Source organism: Akanthomyces muscarius, assembly GCF_028009165.1.
Source record: "Akanthomyces muscarius strain Ve6 chromosome Unknown contig_15, whole genome shotgun sequence".
In the NCBI taxonomy this organism is placed as follows: Eukaryota; Fungi; Ascomycota; class Sordariomycetes; order Hypocreales; family Cordycipitaceae; genus Akanthomyces; species Akanthomyces muscarius.
In genome coordinates, this window is record NW_026611615.1 from 804425 (window position 1) to 826668 (window position 22244).

General features: G+C 44.6%; 9 protein-coding genes across 10 annotated transcripts; 8 read left to right on the forward strand and 1 right to left on the reverse strand.

Moving 5' to 3' along the window:
• Positions 1–542: 542 nt before the first annotated feature.
• Positions 543–2078, reverse strand: LMH87_007997 (uncharacterized protein; the record flags this gene model as incomplete). The annotated part of the gene is made up of 3 exons (XM_056201964.1): positions 543–1817; positions 1876–1969; positions 2032–2078. 3 exons carry the CDS (start codon positions 2076–2078, stop codon positions 543–545), a joined length of 1416 nt encoding a protein of 471 aa, XP_056057871.1.
• A 742-nt stretch (positions 2079–2820) lies between these two features.
• LMH87_007998 (uncharacterized protein) lies at positions 2821–4907 on the forward strand (the record flags this gene model as incomplete). 2 transcript variants are annotated; one of them, XM_056201975.1, is made up of 6 exons in its annotated part: positions 2821–2854; positions 2930–3413; positions 3467–3488; positions 3579–3904; positions 4136–4406; positions 4467–4907. In XM_056201975.1, the coding sequence occupies 6 exons, from the start codon at positions 2821–2823 to the stop codon at positions 4905–4907; spliced, it is 1578 nt and encodes a 525-aa protein (XP_056057872.1). The 2 variants fall into 2 exon arrangements, with proteins under 2 accessions (XP_056057872.1, XP_056057873.1); XM_056201976.1 differs by having other exon boundaries at positions 2852–2867.
• Positions 4908–5422: 515 nt separating this feature from the next.
• Positions 5423–6878, forward strand: LMH87_007999 (uncharacterized protein; the record flags this gene model as incomplete). Its single annotated transcript, XM_056201989.1, has 3 exons — positions 5423–5569; positions 5620–6413; positions 6491–6878. 3 exons carry the CDS (start codon positions 5423–5425, stop codon positions 6876–6878), a joined length of 1329 nt encoding a protein of 442 aa, XP_056057874.1.
• A 692-nt stretch (positions 6879–7570) lies between these two features.
• On the forward strand, positions 7571–9161 carry LMH87_008000 (uncharacterized protein; the record flags this gene model as incomplete). Its single annotated transcript, XM_056202000.1, has 5 exons — positions 7571–7683; positions 7778–7910; positions 8004–8070; positions 8138–8452; positions 8545–9161. The coding sequence occupies 5 exons, from the start codon at positions 7571–7573 to the stop codon at positions 9159–9161; spliced, it is 1245 nt and encodes a 414-aa protein (XP_056057875.1).
• Positions 9162–10365: 1204 nt separating this feature from the next.
• Positions 10366–11278, forward strand: LMH87_008001 (uncharacterized protein; the record flags this gene model as incomplete). Its single annotated transcript, XM_056202011.1, has 3 exons — positions 10366–10545; positions 10612–10647; positions 10748–11278. 3 exons carry the CDS (start codon positions 10366–10368, stop codon positions 11276–11278), a joined length of 747 nt encoding a protein of 248 aa, XP_056057876.1.
• A 46-nt stretch (positions 11279–11324) lies between these two features.
• LMH87_008002 (uncharacterized protein) lies at positions 11325–12061 on the forward strand (the record flags this gene model as incomplete). The annotated part of the gene is made up of 4 exons (XM_056202022.1): positions 11325–11372; positions 11420–11469; positions 11564–11747; positions 11804–12061. The coding sequence occupies 4 exons, from the start codon at positions 11325–11327 to the stop codon at positions 12059–12061; spliced, it is 540 nt and encodes a 179-aa protein (XP_056057877.1).
• A 5547-nt stretch (positions 12062–17608) lies between these two features.
• On the forward strand, positions 17609–18150 carry LMH87_008003 (uncharacterized protein; the record flags this gene model as incomplete). The annotated part of the gene is made up of 2 exons (XM_056202033.1): positions 17609–17872; positions 17932–18150. 2 exons carry the CDS (start codon positions 17609–17611, stop codon positions 18148–18150), a joined length of 483 nt encoding a protein of 160 aa, XP_056057878.1.
• Positions 18151–18267: 117 nt separating this feature from the next.
• LMH87_008004 (uncharacterized protein) lies at positions 18268–19212 on the forward strand (the record flags this gene model as incomplete). Its single annotated transcript, XM_056202044.1, has 1 exon — positions 18268–19212. The coding sequence occupies one exon, from the start codon at positions 18268–18270 to the stop codon at positions 19210–19212; it is 945 nt and encodes a 314-aa protein (XP_056057879.1).
• A 150-nt stretch (positions 19213–19362) lies between these two features.
• On the forward strand, positions 19363–19891 carry LMH87_008005 (uncharacterized protein; the record flags this gene model as incomplete). The annotated part of the gene is made up of 2 exons (XM_056202056.1): positions 19363–19443; positions 19490–19891. The coding sequence occupies 2 exons, from the start codon at positions 19363–19365 to the stop codon at positions 19889–19891; spliced, it is 483 nt and encodes a 160-aa protein (XP_056057880.1).
• Between the last annotated feature and the right edge of the window lie 2353 nt (positions 19892–22244).

Genomic DNA, 22244 nt, shown 5'->3' on the forward strand with positions numbered 1-22244 from the left:
CATGCATTTCGTCGCCCGTTTCATAAAACACCACAACCAACGGCTGAGCATATTTTCCACAATTATCTCTAACGAGCGGCTGTGCATAGGCAGGCCGCATGGTATAATAAAAAAGAATGGCGCCGTGCCTGACTAGTAAAAAGCTGCCAAGTCTGTGGACATTGCCCGGGTCATTCGTGATGGCGCTATCTCTTGAACTGCCGAGAAAGAAGAGGCTAACGTCTGATCGGGGACTGCCGAAAGACGTATCATTGTGCACCCACGAAGTGGGAGGCCCGAAATATAATAAGGTGTGGTTTTAAATGCACACGTGGCACGAACCCTATAAGTGGATTTTGCATAGCCCTGCGGACGCCACAGCTGAACAGTGCTATTTCTTTCTTTCTCATAAAGCAGGACTTAAACTAACCTGAATCTATAATAACCTTAAATTTGGTCATGCTGTCCTAAACACTACCCCAAGCTCGGAAATTCGGAAATTGACGGCCGGCAGAAATTCCGGCGCAGGCAGATTCCAACAACTGAGGCTTAGCAATGCACCGCTATAGAAAATATCTGAAGCTCTTGTTCGACCAGTCAGTCTCGTCTACACCAGCTCTAACAAGATGCTCTTGCGTGTCTTGATTGCCCGTGGTCTCTGGATCAATACAAACACCTTGTTCCCGGTCACGTCGCTTGTTTTGCAAAGCCATGTATTGCCTCAAAGTAACCATGGAGAGACACGCAATGATCATGCATACCATTATCCCTTGAAATGCGGTCTTATAGGTTGGCCCCTCTTTCGCGATAAATAGCTGTGGCCCGGCAATATTTCCTGCGCAGTACCCAATGAATAAAACCGCTAGTACTGTCGTCTTTTTGGTGTAGCCGGCAATGTCGGACCCAATAATTGAGAGCGACAAAGGGAATCCCGCGGCATACGCGGGAAACAGCCATATTCCTCCCAGTCTAGTCCACTTGTCCGAAATTGGGGATGCGTACACCATTATGCAACCCACTAGGGCAACTAGCTGCAAAGCTGCAGCAACGATGCATCGAGAGTATTTGACGCGATGGCAAATATAAGTTCCAGCTAGAACAAAGAATAGGCCAAACGCGGAACCAGGCATGCCAAGAAGCAGCGTTGTGAAGGTATCGAAGCCAAATCCTTGAATGATGATGCCGTTGAAGGACGTATAGCCGCCATTCGGGAGGGACGTGCAGAAGGTGTACGCACAAAGCAACCAAGTCTTGATGTCCAGCAGAGCTTCCACGAACTGATCTTTTTTCCACTCTGTCGTCTTGAAGCTGTGGGTCTGTTGCTGCGGCCGACGGTTTGCGTAGGCGCGCTCATCCTGAGTGAGGAATCGCGCATTCAGCGGCGAGTCAGGGAGAAAGAAAAACAGTATTATGCTCCAGAAAAACGTAATGAGAGCAAATATAATGAATAGCCAACGCCAGCTAGCCAGGCCATTATTGATGTGACTGATGGCGTAGGCCAAGAGGCCACCAAATATAGCGGCTGTTGTGTTGCCGGCAAACCAGATCCCATGGCGCGCGGCATGCTCCGACGGTTTGTACCAAAGCCCGGTTACCAAAGAGAAGCCAGGGGAGATTGATGCTTCGAATACACCAAGGAGGAAGCGCATCGCCATTAAACCGCCAAAGTTAGCTGCTGCACCATGACAGCCCAGTATGACTGCCCAGACAAGCACACAGGCCGAGAGAAATTTACCAATTGGCAGCTTGACGAAAGCAAGCGATACAGGGTAGGACGCTATCAAGTATCCGAAGTAGAAAATGGAGGATACCCACGAATAATCAGACCCCGTCAAGTGCTATAGGCTAGGTAAGTAAACGGCCTATGATACGATGGGTTTCAACTGTAATACTGACAGTGTCTTCCTGTATACCAAGAATTGCTGTGTATCCTAGCGTGGTCTTGTCGAAGAATTGCAGTGCGTACGAAACAAGGAGCAACGGCATCAAACTATGCCAACCATGGTTAGAAAGACCCAGGTTTTCTGGCACCATTAGCAATGCTTGACTTACTGTCTGTCAATTTTTCGCACAAGGGCTTTTTCATCCTCGGCTGTCATCGGTACCAACCTGTCTTCACTGGTTTTGGTTTCACAAAGTGAGATAGGTTGCACGACAGGGTCTTTTGTCTCCACCTTGCAGCCGGAGTCTTGATTGGAAGCCATGCCGAAAAAAAATGTTAATAAGTAGTTTTCTAGAATTCTTGGGAGAACTGTCGCAAAATCTTAGGTCTTCTAGTAGAACAATGAAGTGACTCAGTGAAGCTGGAACGGGGTGATATTTATTGACAGCGCTTCAGGCTACAACTCGTCCATCGGTCCTGCATTACCCCGGATTTGCGCCACTCCATAGTCTCGCTCCAGGAGTTGACTATAACCAGACCGATTGGAACTACAGCCGACGTGGCTTTAGAGAAGAGTGTTGCGGGGAATTTATGGCAGAAATACTTTTGGCTTTGGCTGTGTCATGTTTTCAGCTGCCGCCACCACTAATTTGCAGCCCCAACTCCAACCCTTACCAGACATTGGCTTGGGAATTATCGAGCGACCTCTGGTTCATGCACCCGATCGGCTAGTTTGGCCAATTAAAAGCCAGCCCACTCTCAAATAGTACCACCCCGCACCGCAGCCACAGCCCGACACCGGCGAGCCGGTAGATGGAGAAGGCAAAGCGCGTGGTTATCGGTAATTCGCAACCAACCTGACACTCTCAATCGTGTCATCTGTCCAAGGACTGTGAATGCGCACATTTTATCGCGAAATTATTGCTGTACCCCGCGCATAATCATCCAGTGGCCCTCCAATGAGTACCACGCATCATGCGCGGTCCAAGAATGGTACAATTTACCAGTCTCATTTTCCTTTCAACCCCGAGCCATGGGCCGTATGAGAACTAACTAGCACACCTACAGGTTGTCTCACATGTCGGTCCAAGAAAGTCAAGTGCGACGAAGAGAGTCCAAGATGCCTTCGGTGCCAGCGGTTGAGACTACGTTGTGACTGGGCAAAGCAGGGCGGCAAATCACGAACACCTGCGAGATATCGGAACAGACACCGGACTCTATTGCCGCAACTATCCCCAAAAGTGGCACGCGACTCAATTGCGATCAGAGATGCGGTTGATGACATTTCGAAGACGTTTACATTTGCCCTAGGTAACGAGATCCCGGAGGCAAGCAGCAGCAGTCAACCGACACGCAGGCATGAAGCGACAGCACGGCAAGCTTTCGACCCATTCCCATTCTTAGCATCATATGCTTCTTACCCAGACTTGTTCCCAATACTTGGGGATTGTGATCTGGAATCTGCATTCGACATCGATTGTCTTGATTTCTCCACTGCCCATGACATTGAAGCAGAGAGCGCATCAGCCGCTGCCGCCAAGCCATTACTGTGGTAGGTTTGCATCGACGGCTCTCGTCGCGTTGTGTGACTAACACTTCTGTCAGCCACGAGTCACTGTTACCTGTGGTTAGATCACCGGATCTTTCCCGAATCGACCGTGTGCCCTCTGCTGTTTCAAGTGCAGGGGCGTTATGGCAACACATAACCCTTTCCCAGAACTTTGTGCGGACCGGTAAAGAGGTCGATGCACTTCGATATTATACCAGTGTCTACCCGACAATGACGATATCTAAGGATGTACATTGGTCAAGCTATAGGATCATGCTAGACCACGGCTCTCAAGTCCCCATGACTATGCATCTGCTCATTGCTGCATCATTGATGGATCTCGCAACATCGCAGAATTACGACGAGGCTATGTGCAGAGCAGCACAAGCACATGCAAACGCTGGCGTGCTTCTGCTCATGAGCGCCTCGGAGTCCGGATCTGGTTCAAATCCCAGCGACGTGATCACCGCGTTCTACTTTCTCTACAGATATATGTCAGTGGTGAAAGAAGCTGATGTACCCCAGATGTCGAAATGGAGCGCAAGTGCGTTCAATTATGTTCGAGAAAACTGTCTGGCCGACTTGTGCACTAGCGTAAGATCTACCTCAGCAGCGGCTGCTGGGGGGCGCTCGGCTCGGTGGCAGTCGCTTACACCAGCGAAGAAAGCTCACCTTGCTCGCGTAATGGTCTGGACGTTTTACGAGGACATTTTCGCAAGTATCAGAGGTTACGGAGGCTCGCTGGCCCTGCACTGGTGTGCGGAGTCGCAGCGATCGCGGGAAATATACCAGCAGTCTGGCGTCGAGTTGGAATCCATGTTTGGGGACGACTACCCAGAGCGCGAGATCATCGATGACGTGCAGAATGCGCCGATTGTCACATTCTTCTACGACGTCATGACCCTTTATGCGGAGGTAAATCGGGTCGCTTATACACTACCCGATTCAAATACAGAAAAGGCAGCACTTGAGGACAAATTCGACAGGTTTGAGGCCGTAGGTTCATCGCGACCTCACGATGCAAGTCCGCAGTACATACTGACCCTGTTCAACTAGCGATCGCGATCTTTGATTCGCCTCACAACGATAACCTCCCACCCGCGCTCTCGAGTAATGTTGAATGCTGATTATATGGTCCCATTCTACTATGCGCTTCGGATTTACAGTTTTCTATGCTTTCTCCCAGAGGACAGCCTTGGCGTGCCTACTCCGCCTCTCATTCAATCCTTCGTTAGTTCCACTTTAACTCTCGCTCAGCGATCACTGTCCAGCGGCACGCTGGACCCTATGCGGGCGCGCTTTCAATGGCCGCTTTTTGTCGCGGGAATAGAAACTGCAGATTGCATTCATAGAGAATGGGTCCAGTCCAAATTAAAATCGGGAAGAATGTCGCAGGCATTCCAGAGAATAGTTTCTACCCGGGAGGAGACTGGTATAAGATTACCCATGTCTGCCGTTAGGCAGATCCTCGCTGGCAAGGCTTCTACGGCCCTGTAAGAGTTGGCAGACAGCTAAAGTAGATATTTCAAGGCACAATCAAGCAGTTGGCAGAAACTGGATTGACACCAATCATCTCCTCAAAACTTGCACAATCTCTGGTTTACCGATTTATTGGATAGGGTACTGTGCGCTTCCCTGAGCCACCGCTACATCACCGCAGCGCCTTCTCCCCACTGACCCACCGGGTTGTTGGGAGAAGGCGCTCTCGGCTCCGCGAGCCAACTAAACCGCCAGTAAGAAACTAACTTACTAACTAGACTGAGTCGGGTGAAAACAAAGAAGGCGATTGGTCTCAGAGCCGACCGTCTTGCTTCAATCGCGAGCCATTTTACCGAGCATAGCGCAGGTATACACGATGCACAGCCGAGCAAGTACTTATATGATGGGAGAGCTGGTATCATCCAGCGCGAAGCCTAACCTTCTGAACTTTTCGCCACTTCAAGAGATCAATGCAGCAACATTGGCCATCACACTTTGTTTCACGTTAACGCTAATTGCGCAATCCGTTTAAGATGAAGGGCGTCGAAGATTCAGTTTCTCAAGATGAAGGGTTCGCGTCTGGTGGGACGTTCCAGAATACCTCAGCGACCGACGGCGACGAGATTGCCCTACGTGCAATTGACGGTTATGACAGGGAACTACGTGCAATCAACAAAAAAGCAAGCGAAAAGAACAACTGGCCGATGCAAATCATTAACCAAGATTCTAGATTTTTGACAATCCAGAACTCGCATATGAAGAATTTAAAGCGCACGATAACATTGTCACGCTTTTGCGGTCCCTCAATTTTGAAGTCACTCCACACGCTTTCGGTGTGAAAACATCTTTCTCCTGTGAAGTTGGCCAAGGCGGCCGCGTTCTCGTGTACAATGCAGAGTATGACGCACTCCCCGGTATTGGACATGCTTGCGGCCACAACCTCATTGCAGCCTCATCCATCGCATCTTTTCTAGGTGTGGCCACTGCGCTCAAAGCTGCCAACATCCCCGGGCGTGTCCGTCTGTACGGCACTCCCGCCGAGGAAGGGGGGGCCGGCAAAGTCGAACTTATTAACGCTGGTGCGTACAAAGATGTTGACGCCTGCCTGATGGTCCACCCTGGGCCGCCGATGCCTCCCCCAGTAAGTTTAGGCGGCCAAGGCTGCTGCGTGCCCTCTGGATCCGCATATGCCACATCACTCGCCAACACAAAGTTCAATGTCACTTTTACGGGTCGCGAGGCGCACGCTGCCATGGCACCGTTCCAGGGACGAAATGCGCTCGATGCAGTGGTGCTTGGTTACAATGGCGTCAGTATGCTGCGTCAACAGACGCGGCCGCATGATAGAATTCACTCTGTGATTCTTGAGGGTGGTCAACGCCCGAACGTCATTACAAGCTTTACCAAAACACAATACTATGTGCGTAGCGCAAGCTTGAAAGAGGCGACAGCACTTGAAGGAAGAGTTAAAAAATGCATGGATGGAGCAGCGATTGCAACGGAATGTGAAGTTGCGTATGAAGTGTAAGTTGAAAGAAGAAATGCTTTCACTCAAAAATGATGGTTCCAAAATCACTGACTTGTTTGTCGACGAATTGCAGCCACAACGCTTATGCAGATCTTCGACCCAATCGTACGATATGTTCCCTGTACGCGGCCGCTATGGCAAACCCATCTATCAACTCCCCCGTTGTCTGTGACTTTGAGCACTCTCAACCGTTACCTGGGTCGACCGATCAGGGCAACGTGTCGTATGTGGTTCCGAGCTTTCACGGGGGGTTCGCCATCCCTTGCCCACCTGGAGCATACAACCACACTAAGGGCTTTACAGCGTGCGCTGGCACAGAAACGGCGCATGATCTGGCCATGCAAGCCGGTAAAGGCATGGCGGTTGCTGGATGGAGAATCCTCTGCGATGACACTGTGGCAGTAGAGATCTGGAATGACTTCAAAAAGGACAGGGCACTAGACGAAAATAACAACTATTAGGCAGATTATGAGAGAAACAAGCTTATAGTTCTTCCATCAACAATAAGCTGTTTATATTGTACAATCGTTTGAATTGAACAGGACATAACACTAAAGCTCAAAGTCATTGTTTATGATTACGTATTTTTGAAGGAGTTTTATGGTAGACCCATCATCACCTGAGAGGGTGCTAGGCGTTTAAGGTTGACGTCCCTTGGACTAGGCCTAGAGGCGGCAGGGCACACTCTTTTAGCTTTATAGGTAATATATATCCTCATTTCCTGTATGCAGCTCGTTCTCGAACAACTGCATAACACCTACCATGAATTCATTATCCTTGATCCCTCTTTACAAACGGTGTCGTAGTGTCTTTCGTTTTGCAACTTCGGCAAGGGGACATTTGCGGTTTAACGCTAGCCCTAAACCCAACTAGCGGCCCGCCATTCAGAAGTACCTCCCTCCTCCTCATGCTCCTCTATCGCAAGCTGTCAGCTTAGCCTAGACTTGGACCAAGCCTGTTCATTTCTTGCATAAACAAAATATCTCATTTTGATTCTTTGCCATCGGCCTGCTAAGAAAGTTCTATATCGAAAGTGAAAACTTATCTCCTACCTAGTCACCGCTCTTTCTTGCCTCTACTGCGATTCATCTTCGCCCTGCCTGTAACGCGCTCCGCACAACTTTGCCGACGCCTGAAGCCTGAGTGATCCAACATGGCCGAACTATCAGGCCGCAAGGTCTTTAAGGTGTTCAACCAGGACTTTATCGTCGAGGAACGATACACCGTGACAAAGGAGCTTGGCCAGGGAGCATATGGCATCGTTTGGTAAGCCCGCCGGACCATGATTACGGATTCCTCGAATCTTCGCACGCCTGCAATGCTGTCCGAGCCCAGGCTGACTCCCACCTTTCTCGCAAAGCGCCGCCATTCAAAATGCGACTAGCGAGGGTGTCGCTATTAAGAAGATCACCAACATCTTCAGCAAAAAGATTTTAGCCAAGCGCGCTTTGCGCGAGATCAAGCTTTTGCAGCATTTCCGGGGCCATCGAAACGTAGGACTACCCTTACTCTGAATCCCACGCGTCAGCATCTGCAAGACTTTGCCAGCGCAAACTATGTTGACAGTTTTTCTGCAAACAATTTAGATCACTTGCCTTTATGACATGGACATTCCTCGACCAAACCACTTTAACGAGGCCTATCTCTACGAAGGTACGGCCACACCAACCCACTGCGCTGCCCTACATCCACGACAAGCTAACACACAGTCTCGAAACAGAGTTGATGGAGACTGATCTGGCAGCCATCATTCGATCTGGCCAGCCTCTAACCGATGCGCACTTCCAGTCTTTCATCTACCAGATTCTGTGTGGGTTGAAATATATCCATTCGGCTAATGTGCTTCATCGAGACTTGAAGCCTGCCAATTTGCTTGTCAACGCGGACTGTGAGCTGAAGATTGCTGATTTCGGCCTGGCGCGAGGCTTCTCAATTGACCCAGAAGAAAATGCCGGGTACATGACCGAGTACGTCGCGACAAGATGGTATCGTGCGCCGGAGATCATGCTCGGTTTTCAGAGCTACACCAAAGCTAGTAAGTCGCTTTTCTTGGTGTATTGATGGATACCCCCCACCTGCGCGCGCAGCGCGCCGCCGCTTCCCAATTGACTGATGGGTTGAACGCAGTTGATGTTTGGTCCGTCGGGTGCATCCTCGCAGAGCTTATCGGGGGCCGCCCATTCTTCAAGGGCAGGGACTACGTCGACCAGCTGAACCAGATTCTACACATCCTTGGGACTCCTAATGAGGAAGCTCTCCGCCGCATTGGCTCGCCCCGAGCCCAAGAATACGTGCGGAACCTCCCTTTCATGGCCAGAAAGCCCTTCCATTCCCTATTCCCTAACGCCAACACAAACGCCAACGATCTGCTGGACGCTATGCTCGCTTTCGACCCATCGAGTCGCATCACGGTCGAGGCTGCTCTCGAGCACCCCTACCTCCAGATCTGGCACGATGTGTCGGACGAACCTGAATGCACGATAACTTTCGACTTCGCATTTGAGGTGGTTGACGAGATTGGCGACATGCGCCACATGATTCTCGACGAAGTCTTGCACTTCCGCCAGCTTGTCAGAACCATCGCAACATCAGACAACCAAGAAAACTCAGCCCGGCAAGATCAACCCGGCCAGGTGCCGATGCCTCCTAGCGGGCTACCTGAGCAGTGGAAGGCTGAGGATCCGCGCCCACAAGAGTATCCCTACAGCACTGGTGCATTGGAAGCTGAGCTTGGCGGTAGATAAGTAGTTCAACTGCCTATCCTTTTCAATTACAGAAAAGGAGTGCGAGTATATTATTGATGGGATAACTGAATATATCTTATAAAATAACTAAGAACAATTTTTCAACTATATTTATGGGAGTAAATAATACGCCACGCGAGGGAGACTTTGGCGGCGTGGGTGGCTACGCCGCTGGGGCGGACGGTACAGTTTCCGAAGCAAGCTGCACTAGAGATTACATTCAGCTATAGGCCACTATTCGCCGCGAAGCCCGCATTTTAAAGTCGTTGTTGTAGGGCCTCCAGCTGCAAATGGATTGTTTCGACCATGGCCTGAGTAGAATGAGTCTGCATCTGTCATACTGTCACATCATCGGGGGATGCCAGTTCACAATCGTTGCCTAAATGCGGCGGCCGCCCCTGTTGGGGCGGCCCCAGACACCCCGCGCGCCTCGCTGGCCCAATTTCAGCGCTCTCCTCCACACTTTAATCTGTTGTAGTTAACATCAAAGTCCCGCCATGCCGGGCTGCCAAGGATAGTCTATTTAAAATTGTAGGTGCGTAGGCAGTTGGGAAAACGAGACCGGTGCAATACCATCGTCCGGCTTGCGTTACTCAATAGGACATGGCAGCTGTTTCAACTTGTCCTTAGCCTAATGGCCATCAAATTACATAGCGCACTCTTCCCACTTGCCGGCGTCTAATGTCTAATAGCGAAACAGCGCACACGGAGCCAGTGCCATGTAAAAGCTCGTTAGTGGCAGAATACCGGAATGATCTGCGTAGCAAATTCAAAATACTTCCCCTGCCAGTGTTACGACCCCAAATGTGCTTCAGCGCCCGTACACGAGCCCGGTTGGGAGTAGCGGGGTTGGCTGGAATATAGCTCCTGTAAAACAGGGTTCACAGCATCTTTCGCGCAGTTGCAGGCCACTGTTAGCGTATCATTGCAATTAATATCGTCGACTTCTCCTGTTAGACCTGCATATCAGGCTTCGTAATGTATTAAAAAAGGCTGGCTCGCACCGTGGGATTCGAGGATATGCAATATGGCATGGCTACAACGTTTACCCCTCCTCACCCACATGAATGTAACCATGTCACAGTGACTAATCAGCCGCATCATCAGACGCCCAACCGCTCATGTTGAACTTCTGCACTTTGCCTACACCTGTACTCATCAATCACGTTGTTTATACTCGTCTATCGTCGAACCCTAAAGCACGATGGGATCAGAAGCTACTAAACATGGTGGCAAAGCGGCTAGTCATGCTGCTGCTGCTGTACCGGCGAAAGACGGCGTCGCATCGGACGAAATAGCGGGAGCTGCATTTACTTTAGACAAGGTTGGTACCAGAATGGATCAGCACGACATGATGCGCATGGGGAAATCGCAGCACTTCAAGGTTTGTCTTGACTCGCTGTTCCCATTCCAAGGCCGCAGTAGTAATGCTAACTCGCGGCCATGGCAGCGTAATTTGGATTCCTATCGATGCTTGGCTTTACTTGTATCCTCATGAGTGATGCTTGGCTTTACTTGTATCCTCATGAGTACATGGGCAGGACAGCTGACGCAGGTTTCTATTTTTGAAGCGCGAGTTAAGACAGATAAGCAAGGACACTGACAAAACTAACAGCGCGAGCACTTTTGGTGTCATAAATGGCGGAGCTGCGGGCTTGATATACTGCTATCTCGGCAACTTTGTGGGCTTCCTCGCCGTTATTGCCTCTATGGCCGAAATGGCATCTATGGCACCGACTGCCGGCGGACAGTACCACTGGGTCTCTGAATTTGCGCCCGCAGGTGGCCAAAGATTCCTCGGCTACGGGACCGGACGTGTCTGTGTTCTCGGTCAAGAGACGGGAATCACCAGCATCGCTGTCCTCACGTCCTCAGAGATCCAAAGTCCGATTGTCATAAATAACCCTTCGTATGTTTTCGAGAGACGGCACACAACGCTGCTTATTCTATTGTTCAACTTCATTGCTATTATCTTCAACACATATCTTGCCAAAAGACTGCCGCTCGTTGAAGGCATTGTGCTGCTGTTTCACATCTGCGGCTTCATTGCCCTTCTTGTCCCGCTTTGGGCCTTGGCGCCTCGAAGTACGGCCTCAAAAGGTCTTTGGGACATTTAATAACGGGGGTGGTTGAAGTAGCATTGGGTTATCCACTCTTGTGGACATGCCGTCTCCCGTGTTCACATTTATTGGACCCGACTCCGCGACCCATGTAAGTGTTCTAGACTTTCCGTGAAGTGATGACTCTGACTGTTGCAGATGGCGGAGGAAATCAAAGATGCCTCAATTACACTTCCTCGGGCCATGATGTGCCCAATGTCATCAACGGCTCCCTCGGTTTTGTTATGCTTGTTATATTTTGTTTTTGCCTCGGGGATGTTCAAGCCGTTCTTCCAACCCAAGCATTATGCCATTTGTCCAGACATTTTCTATTGCAACAGAGCCACACATCGGAACATCTGTCATGACTGCGATTCTAATTACGTTGACAACATTTGGATGCATTACAAATGTGGCTACAGCATCGCGTCAAATGTTTGCCTTTGCTCGTGATAAAAAGCTGCCATTTTCGACGTCCCTTGCCCATGTAAGTACTCCAGGTATAATTGCGCACGTGACTAATTAAACTTGTGCACTCGTCAGGTACACCCAGGATGGGATGTTCCCCTCAACGCTATTGCCGTCTCTTACTGCATCACCATTTTGTTATCCTTTATCAACATCGACTCCACTGTGGCCTTCAACGCCATCGCATCTCTCGGAACAGCAGCCCTCATATCTTCCTACATTATTTCCATCACTTGTGTTGCAATTAAGAGGTGTTGTGGAGAGAAACTGCCCCCCTCGCGATGGAGTCTGGGTCAATTTGGAGGCCCGATCAACATGCTTGCAGTGCTATAGCTTTTGTGTATTTTCAAATTTTTCTTTTTTCCAGGTAGTGTGGCTATAAATGGCGGAACTAACTGGAGCATCTTGATGTATGGAGCTACGCTTTTTTTCTCAATCATCTGGTTCTTTGCTAGGGTTAGAAAGGTGTACGCAGGCCCTGTCCAGTATATTCGTAAAGACATCTGAATAACACACTAATCGCGTAGTTATATTCTCTCGCTTTGTCTGTCCTTCTCTCTCTTTGTCTGTCCTTCTCTCTCTTTAGATGCATCTCAAGAGAGAGATATGTATAATCTACCTTTAGGTTTACTAGAGAGGGTTCTACCCGCCGGTAGATGAAAGAAAGGCTATGGAAATGTATTGCGGGGTCCAGATCGGCAAGCTGCTTCCAGAGAAGAACCCAACGCAACGTTTAGCATGGCGTAAAATGAAAATGGAAATAGGTCCGACAGCTAACATATTAGACAGGTAACTGAAATTTGCGCCCGGCGAGACCATTCCTTTTCCCACAGTGCAATTAAATAGGACCCAACTAAATAGTCGTTATAAATTGTAAATAATTCTGGAGACCATTCGATCGCCAATGGTTACACGAGGCAACCCACAGGTCTCCACCACCTTTCGAATGCTCATGCCACCATTAACATCTTTAATTGCATATTCCATCTGGTCTTCAATCAGGCCTCATAATACATATTTAAATTTCAAAACGGAAATCTGGGGGGGGCTTTGCATGAAAAACGCTGGTCCTTTAATGAGTCTTTGGTGTGATGGTGGTAAGCGGCCGAGAAGGGGATGGTTGACGTTATGGTCCAGTTTTCTCGTTGTCTCATCTCGGTTTGCCTACTCAAAAGTCATGCCACGCGACACTGGACCAGGCTCGCGATACTAGCTGGACGAAGCTGTGTGTCAACCTTGAAAAGACATATTCATCCGAACTACCACGATCAAGAGATATGATTGCGAGTCTTAAATCGCTATTACGGCCACGCCGAAGTGAATGTTGTGGAGCGTGAAAAGCTGCGAAAGTGGGCGATTCTACCATGCGCCCATCAGGGATTCAAAGAAATGCGGTTCGACAACCATCGGATGATGTCTGCGATAAACTTGCGAGCTTGGCCAGCCCACTCCATTACATCAACAAGAGTGACTAAGCAAACCATTATCAATATCCAATTGAGCGGTCTGCTTCTCGACCGGGTTATGCCCCACGGCGCACATACGCGTAAAGCCGCCAACAAGTGAGCAATCTCAAAGGCTTTGTCTCGACGGGAAAATTTCCCGGTGGAGATCGAGCTGTTCATGCGCTGTCAATCACCGTCGCTAACGCCTGGTTTGGACAAAGTTGGCGATACTTGACTCTGAGACCCTGAAAACGGCGGCGTCAACATGCGCTCACGAATAGCCAAATGCGACAAAACGAATGTAGTGGTAGAGGCAAGGACTCTGTATCATCAGCTTTGACTGAATTATCCAGTTCAACAATTTGGAGGCCGGCGCGAGCGCGTAGCGTGATTTCGGCTGTGTGGCCGTGTGGAACACTCCATGACACAACAACTCCTGGCTGAGACCACCGTTGCTCACAACGCACGACTCGACTCACACCTTGCGGCGATAACCGTGAAGCAAGCCGAGATTTTGGAGATTCCCACGTCTCAGGTGTCTGAGCCTCAGAAATAGGCAAGCGCCCGTCGGAAACATGCGCAGCATCACAGCTCACGCCTTCCCCATGTATAGCGTGGCATGGAGGGAAGCACCGGAATAAATAGCTCGTAGGTTCTGGCGCGATAGCATCTTGACGTCATAGGACGAGATCAATAATACCAGTAATTTTAATATAGTCTTCTCAAACCGCTAGTCTCCCATCAATCGTACCAGTATAGCGCGTATCCAAATCCAGCGAGAAAAATTTAAGCAGGCCAAGCCTGATAGTATGTAGCCCTTGTTATATGAGCGCCTTGTTATGAGCTTCATGATAATATTGGTCCACTTTGCCGAGAAAAAGAGGTAAATGTGATGAGACGATGCTCCGATACAAAGGCGCACAGTACTGACTATCTCAGGGTGCTTTCTGATCGAAGTATTACCTTCTCCATGGTGCGATGCCACTTCCCTCGCAACTATCGTAGCATTCCGACGACAGGGCTCAGTAGTTGGTGGGATCGCCGCTAGCTCAGGGTGAGGGGCGCTTCCTCGCGGGATGTCCATACTGGTGTAATATATGGCGTGGCATTCCCCACTTTGTGTCAATCGTGCCAAACCGACTCTAAGGAAGCCTGTAATTTATATCGCGCGATTTGAAATTTGCAGGACGACTTCTTCCTGATTAGGTTAGCTCTGTGCTAGTATAGTTAGCACGACGCTAGTGTATTTTTCGACTAATTAGAGGCTGTCTTTTAACTCCTAACCTAGTAATACTACTAGTAGTATAATAGGAATATTATAATAATTCCACTATAAGCCCCTTTTTGCCTAAAATAAGAATAACATACTATAATAAATTCACTTTTAGTCCTTAAAGATAATTAGTTTATCTTAGCTAAAAGTGTTTTAAATACTCTTTAATTATAGTAAAATCTATTAGGCTTTATTATTTCTTTTTTAGGTAATAAATATAACTATTATAACTATAAGAATATTAAGTACTAGTATTATAATAGGGGTAGAGAATTATAGAATTAAACTAATAATATAACTATATATAAAACTAGTTTAAAAAAGTATAATTATAGCTTTAAAGGTACTATTTAATTTAATAACTTCTTAAAAACATTTTCTATATCTTTTAATATTATAGAATATAATTATATACTACTAAGAGAGCTTATAAGCTTAGCTTTAATTTAATATTATTCTTAATATGTTTTTAATAAAAAGAGACTTTATAAACTTATTATTATAAAGAGCACTAATAGGTAATTAACCTTTATAGTTATTATTAGCTAATTAACTAATAAGAACCTTAGGCTTCTAATCTACCTATAGGACCTTTAGTTAATCTAGGCTAAGATCTATTAATATAAGTATAGTATTAGTTTTTTTATTATAGCCTTCTTTTAGCTATTATAAAGTAATAAGGAAATTTTCTACTATAATATCTATTAAGGTACTAATAGGCGTATTTCTTATATATTTTAAGTATATAGGGACTATATTAACTATTAGTAGAGAAATCTAAAGGTATTAATTATAGATAATATATATAAAGTTAACTATTTTAATATATTACTCTTTTAAATTAATAGTATTATATCTTTATATACTATATTTTTAGTAGTATTTAATATAGTATTAAAAGAGGATATAGATAGTTTTAAGTAGTAGCTTTAAGAGCTTTAAGAGCTTACTAATTATACTAGAATCGCCTTACCTAATATAGTTATTATAGACTTTAATAACGCTATTAAGAACACTCTAAAAACTACCTTTCTTAAGGTATAGTAATAGATTTATATATAATATATTATAAAGAATATATTATATAATTTAAAGGAGAAATAGCTTAGTAGTAATACCTTAGGCCTACTAAAAGAGGAGGATATTAGTAAAAAGGCGCCTTTTAAACTAGATAAACCTCCGCCTTATTAACCTTACTAGTTATATAACTTATATAGTAGTAACTAAAAAGTAACCTTAAGATTATATTAGTAGGTAAGATATATATAAATATATCTTTTAGCGCCTTAAGAGATATAATAGTATAAGGAAGAGATATTATAAATAGTAAGTAGCTCTATATATAACGCCCTAACACTTTTTTCTAAATAGTAAGATCTTATCTAAAACACTATAATAGAAAATAAGTTCCTTAATAATTAAGATAAATTAGTATTAAAATAGTTAGATTAACTTAGTAAGTAATCTTTTCTTTATCTACTAATATAATTTTTATTAATATTAGATATAAATATTATTAATTATTTATACTAAATATATATACCTATTTAATACTAATTTATAGCCTTTATAACTATAGTATAATTACTACCTTATAAGCTAAAAGTAGCTACTTAGAGTTTAAGAATTTTATTTATAACTATATAGTTAACCTTTTTATAATATATAAGAAGATTTATAGTATAGTTATAGTATACTTAAAGTACTATAATTACCTTCTTAATTACTAACTCTTAAGAAGGCGTGTTAACTAAGATAACTTTTTTAAGTTACTACCTATTATAGGCAAATTAGTTAGAAGGTAGTAGATAAGATAATTAAGTAGGCTATAAAAGCTAAAGAGTTATTAAGGAACCCTACTAACCCTTATTACTACTACCTTTATACTAATAGCTTTACTACCTAATAGGGGCTCCTATATAGCTATATAATAGCTAATCTATTAGAGTAGGGCGAGTTAATAACCCTAAATAACCTAAATTATTACTAGTAGCTTTAAGTAGATATACTAGAGTAAAAAGCTATCCTTAAGTGTGTATATAAGTTAAATCCTCTCTCTATTCGCCACTAGCCACTTAATAGCCACTAGCTACGCCTAATAGCTACCTCTAGGTGTAAGTTAAGCTACTAGGAAAATAGTAATACTATATCCTTATAGGTTACCTTATAAGTAATAACTTCCTTATAGGCTCTAAGAGGCTCGCTAGCACTAAGAAGCTCTATAAGTTAGTATAGAAAGGCAGTATATAGCTATAAAGGCGCTAGTAGTAGCCTTATAGCCTATAAGAGGCGTTATATAGTAGCTATATAAGAGCTTATTAGGGACTTACTTATAGTGTTTAAGGTATAGCTAGAGGCGAGGATTAGCCTAGTAGGCTTTATAGGGTCTTAGACGATATATATTACTATAGTACCTGTCTATTTTGCCTATAATACGCCTCCTCCGCCGTATTCTATATCGCGAATAGCCCTATATAGCTTCTCTTAACTAGTCTTATAGGCTTATCTCGTGCCTTAGCACCTACCTTAGCACCTGCCTTAGTACCTGCCTTAATACCTGCCGTAGTAGGTGCCTCGGCCGCCTTAGCAGCCGCCTTAATAGTACACTTTCTATTACTAGGTAGGGCCTCTAATCTAGCTAGACAGGCAATACACTTATAACCTTTAACTCTATATAAACCCCTATAAAATGTGATAGAACCTCTACTCCACTGTCTCCTAATTAGGTAAGAGTCGTCCTGCAAATTTCAAATCGCGCGATATAAATTACAGGCTTCGACTCTAAGCCCTGTCGAGCATCACTCTATGCTATCCATAATTCGTGGAATAACGTAGTGCAAGACTGCCTGCATCAAATATGCTCCTGAATTGAGGCAAGGCGCGACTCATGGAATTCGAACGCCTGATTACTACGTAAGAGCGAAGAACAGTTCCGAATCGACTCACTGTGCCAAAATGCTTTTATGTGTAAATGGGTTTCTCGCCCATCGAAGGTTCAACCTCTTCAGAATTCATTCTCCATTTAGATCCAGGCACTCTGTCCCGGCGTATTAGCCATTTCCTGTCACTCTCGTTTCTGGCATATTAGCCGCCTCCTGTCTTTTTCTTGTACAACCCCTGAGACTTGACAACTACCGGGACATTTACAATTTACTCACCACAATGAAGTCAATCCCAGTCACCGGTCTCGCTGCCCTGGCCACACCTCAGCCAAGTGATAAACGGGCCACCGCTCCTCCGACAAAAGAGCAGCTCTGCGCTGGCTTCAACAAGGACTTCGAGGCCTGCCAGCGCGAGACCCAAGTCTGCGCCGGCGAGATTCAAAGCGAGTTTAACTGGGAGAAAATATCCGATTGTCTCGAGAAAAAAAGTCCACAGCCCACTAAAGAGCAGCTCTGTGTTGTTTCGACAATGACTTTGACGCCTGTCAGCGCGCGACTCTCGCATGCGGCGGCGAGATCCAGGGGGGTTTTACGTGGACGAAGATCGAAAAGTGCCTCGAAGAAAAACGCCCCGGAGCCGTCAACACGGACACAAGAACCGGCACAAGCACCGAAACCAGCACCAACGATTTCAACGCGGATCTCCGCGTTGACACGAATAGTGACGGCGTGGTCGACATTGAAGGTGAGCCCGACGTCGAGGGCAAGGCCAACTGGACTGACACTTCGGGTGCCATTTTTCTCGCCAACATCGGTGACTAGGGTAATCGTTGCAAGAAACTCCATTCCAATTTGACAACCAAGAACTTGGCCGATATTCTCGGCAAGCTTGCCAAGTGCCGCGATGCCGACGACGACACGCAGCGGGCGCCTGGCAACATGGCTCCCATGCGCACCATGCCGATTCAAGGACTCAGCAACTCGGCCACCGGCACCATCTCTGTCTCAGACACGCAAGCACGCTCTCTCGTCTGCATCTTCCGTGCCGGCAAGGACAACAGCTGGGAAATAGTCAACAACAATACCGTCTTTTCCGCTCTAGACCTGCAGCAAGGACTGACTCTGGGCATCGATGCCCGCGATACACGCCGTAATGGCGGCTGGGACGGCTGCACCACCGTCGACTTTACGGTTAAGGACGGCGAGGCCGTATCCAAGGATAGCGTCATGCTCCGCGTTGCGCCCGTGCTGCTCCATCACCACCGCCAGCCGATCGAGAAAGTCTTCACGTCTAGCTTCCGAGAGGGCTCACTGACCCCCTCAATCACCAACTATCTTCAGGGCCTCATCAAGAGTATCGAAGACAGCATGCAGCGGGCGCAGGTGCCCGGCCCCATCACGCAGCTCGCCACCGATGATCCCTGGGCGCAGGACTACTTTGAGCCTGGGTACACGAGCATGCCTGGGCCCGACGGCAGGGTCGTTTCGCTGCGTGTCATAATTGAAGGCAGACACAACCCTGGTCGCAACTCCACCGGCCTTATTTACACCACTCTCCGCGGCGATCACGTCGGCGGGGTCGCGGCGCGCCCTCCTCCATCTCCCCTGACTCTAAAGGATTCAACCTATAATGCCGGCGGTAACATGGAAATGCTTCCTCCGTATGAATATAATGCTCAGAAGTTCCCGGCCGGTCGCATCATTGTCGGCGGTGATCATAACAACCAGCCCCAAGGGATGGATTTTCTCAAGGCTCGGGTGATGCAGGACCCTTTGGTTCTCGACTCTACCTGGCTCTTGTCAAGCACGTCGACGAGATGCTCCAAGCCATTCCTGTCAAGACGGAGCGCGGCTGGGCTATTGTCGCTATTGATCCGCAGTTAGGCCTAACCTGGCTCCGCATGGCCGAGGAGCGCGGTCTCGGCGGCGAGCCAGCCAGTTGTCAATGGTAAAGGAGTTAAGTTTGGGCCAACCATCTCCCAATTCCTCGCAGAGCCGGAAAATATCCAGGCAGCCCAAATTAGCAGTGATCGCATGACGGCCAACCTTGAGCTCCTGAAGAAGGAGACGGTTATTACCGACGGCGAAATCTTCCGGCTGCCCGCACTCATTGCTGTAAAGACGACCGCGGCTGCTTATTTTCGCCGAGCCGAAAGCGCAGTATCGGGACCCGCGAAGACGAGGCGGAAGAAGCGGCGCTCGACGCCGAGTTTTGGAGTTGATTGATAAGCATGGGCCGGGAGGTGACGCGCGCAACGAGACGGCCGTGACCGAGCGTCGCCGTGAGATTGATGTCTCGAAGCCCTTCTCTCTCGAGTCGCCTCTGCCCAGTCTTGTCAATGGTGTACCTTTGAGCGACTCGCACTACGTGACTCCGAAGCCATTCGGGCCCTTGATTAACGGTCGCGATATGTTTGAGATTGTGGCTACAAGTGTGTACCATAAGGCAGGCTACACCACCGTCGACTTTGTGGATGACTGGAGGCTTCATCTGGCTAGCGGAGACGTCCATTGCTTTGGTAATACATACCGCGATACCACGCAGCCGTGGTGGTCGAAATAAGTAACCCTAATAATAATATTCTAGCCACGCTGCGATTGTTTGTGTTTGTGTTGAAAGAATAAAAAACGGAAAAAGCTGTCCTGTGGTGTGCCAGTGCCCGATTGCTTCAGGACACCTCGGGGGGTTACTTAGGCGTCATGGTTTAGGGTGTCTGCTCGTGGCATGCGCAGAAGACGGGGCCCTTCATAGGCTAAGCGCACCCTCGCCTCGTTCCATCCCAACGGCCCTTAACGTCAACAACCCACTTTCGGGCCATTCCCACTTTCGGGCCAGTTTCTCTAGTCAGGAGGCGCCGCGTAACTGCCTTATAATAAATACATTAAAAATCAACTAATTATAAAATTACACTATTAAATAGCCTAAGAGCTAAATAATTATAGTTCTAATAGTATAATAGTATACTAGTACTAGAGGTCTATTAATTGCTCTTCTAGCTAAGAATAGGTGTTTTTAATGTCTATAACTATAGTAAAGGTTTTATTAGGATTTATATTAACTAACTTATATTTAAAGGATTTAATAAGCTTTACTTTTACTTTAAGCTTTAATATTTAACTTACTTAAAGACAAATTTAAACTTATTAGATATTAAATTATTTCTTAATCTTCTACTATATTAGTTAGATTATATACTAATTAGTTAAATAGCTTATACTAGCTTAAAGAAGGCAGTAAAGCTATTATCTTTATATAAGTGTTTTAACCTCTAAAAGACTAATATTAAGTGCTTTTTCTACCTCTATAAATACTATTATTAGTATATTAGTAGGCTTTTAGCTATTAATAAGCTTATTAATAGCTTTACTATACTAACTAGCTATAAGCTAGCTACTTTTTACTCTATAAGAATATTCTTTTTAGATATTTTAGTCTTTTTAGTAATTATATAGTATTAAAGAAAATTTCACTTTTTAAAAAATAATAAGTTATTATCTATTAGCTATTTTCCTAGCTCCTTTTTATAACTAACTTTAATAAGACTAAAAACTATTATATATATTAAAAGATTAAAATGTATAAAATGTATAAAATGTATAAAATGTATAAAATGTATAAAATGTATAAAATGTATAAAATGTATAAAATGTATAAAATGTATAAAATGTATAAAATGTATAAAATGTATAAAATGTATAAAATGTATAAAATGTATAAAATGTATAAAATGTATAAAATGTATAAAATGTATAAAATGTATAAAATGTATAAAATGTATAAAATGTATAAAATGTATAAAATGTATAAAATGTATAAAATGTATAAAATGTATAAAATGTATAAAATGTATAAAATGTATAAAATGTATAAAATGTATAAAATGTATAAAATGTATAAAATGTATAAAATGTATAAAATGTATAAAATGTATAAAATGTATAAAATGTATAAAATGTATAAAAGCTATAAGCTAGTAAGAATAAAAGGAATATATTATAAAGATAATATTTATATATAAACTTAAATATATAGTAGCTATTATAGCTATTAATAATAAAAAGGTATTAGTTATTATTATTAATTAGATTTATTTTTAATATAAAGATTATTTTAAACTAATATACTATAATTATATTATTTATCTAATTTTAGTCTATTATCTTAAAAAACCACTTCTTAAAGGGCTTTAATTCTTTTAGAAACTACTATTATTAAATATTTTTTATATTAAATAGTACTAATAGGTTTAGCTTTATCTTAATAGCTAAAATATACTTAAAGATTATACTCTAATAATATAACCCTAATTATCTCTTTAAGGTAATCTTCTTCTAAGATAACCCTAATATTAAGCTATTCTCTTAAAGGCCTATTATAAGCCCTATCTTATCTATATTCTATTAGTTCTCTAAAAGTATCTTTATAAGTATTAGGATTATTAATAGCTTAAAGAAAGCTTATATAGTATAAATTAAAGTACTATTAAGATATTAGAAATTAAGTCTCTTACCTTTTAAGGACCTAACTTTTATATTTTAGGCTAAAGAGTTATATAACTAATTTATATTAATTTATTAAAGATTACTATTAGTAATAAATAAGAACCTAGCTATCTTTAAGTAGCCCTTATAGCTTAGTAGGTTACTTATAAAGTCTTAAATTAAGATTTAGGTAATAAGAGACACTTCTTAACAGGCTAGAAGCTATTATATTAGCTTAAAGGCCTCTTTTTATATTATTTAGCTATTTATATAGTTCTATATTATCTAATAAGGTATTCCCTATTAGCTAGCCGCTTTCTAGATACGATAGCTACTAATAATGTCCTATATAGTATTTTAAAGCTCTTATTTAGTATATTAAGGTATAATAATATAATAGTTTAATTTTAATACTAAAATTATCATTATTATAT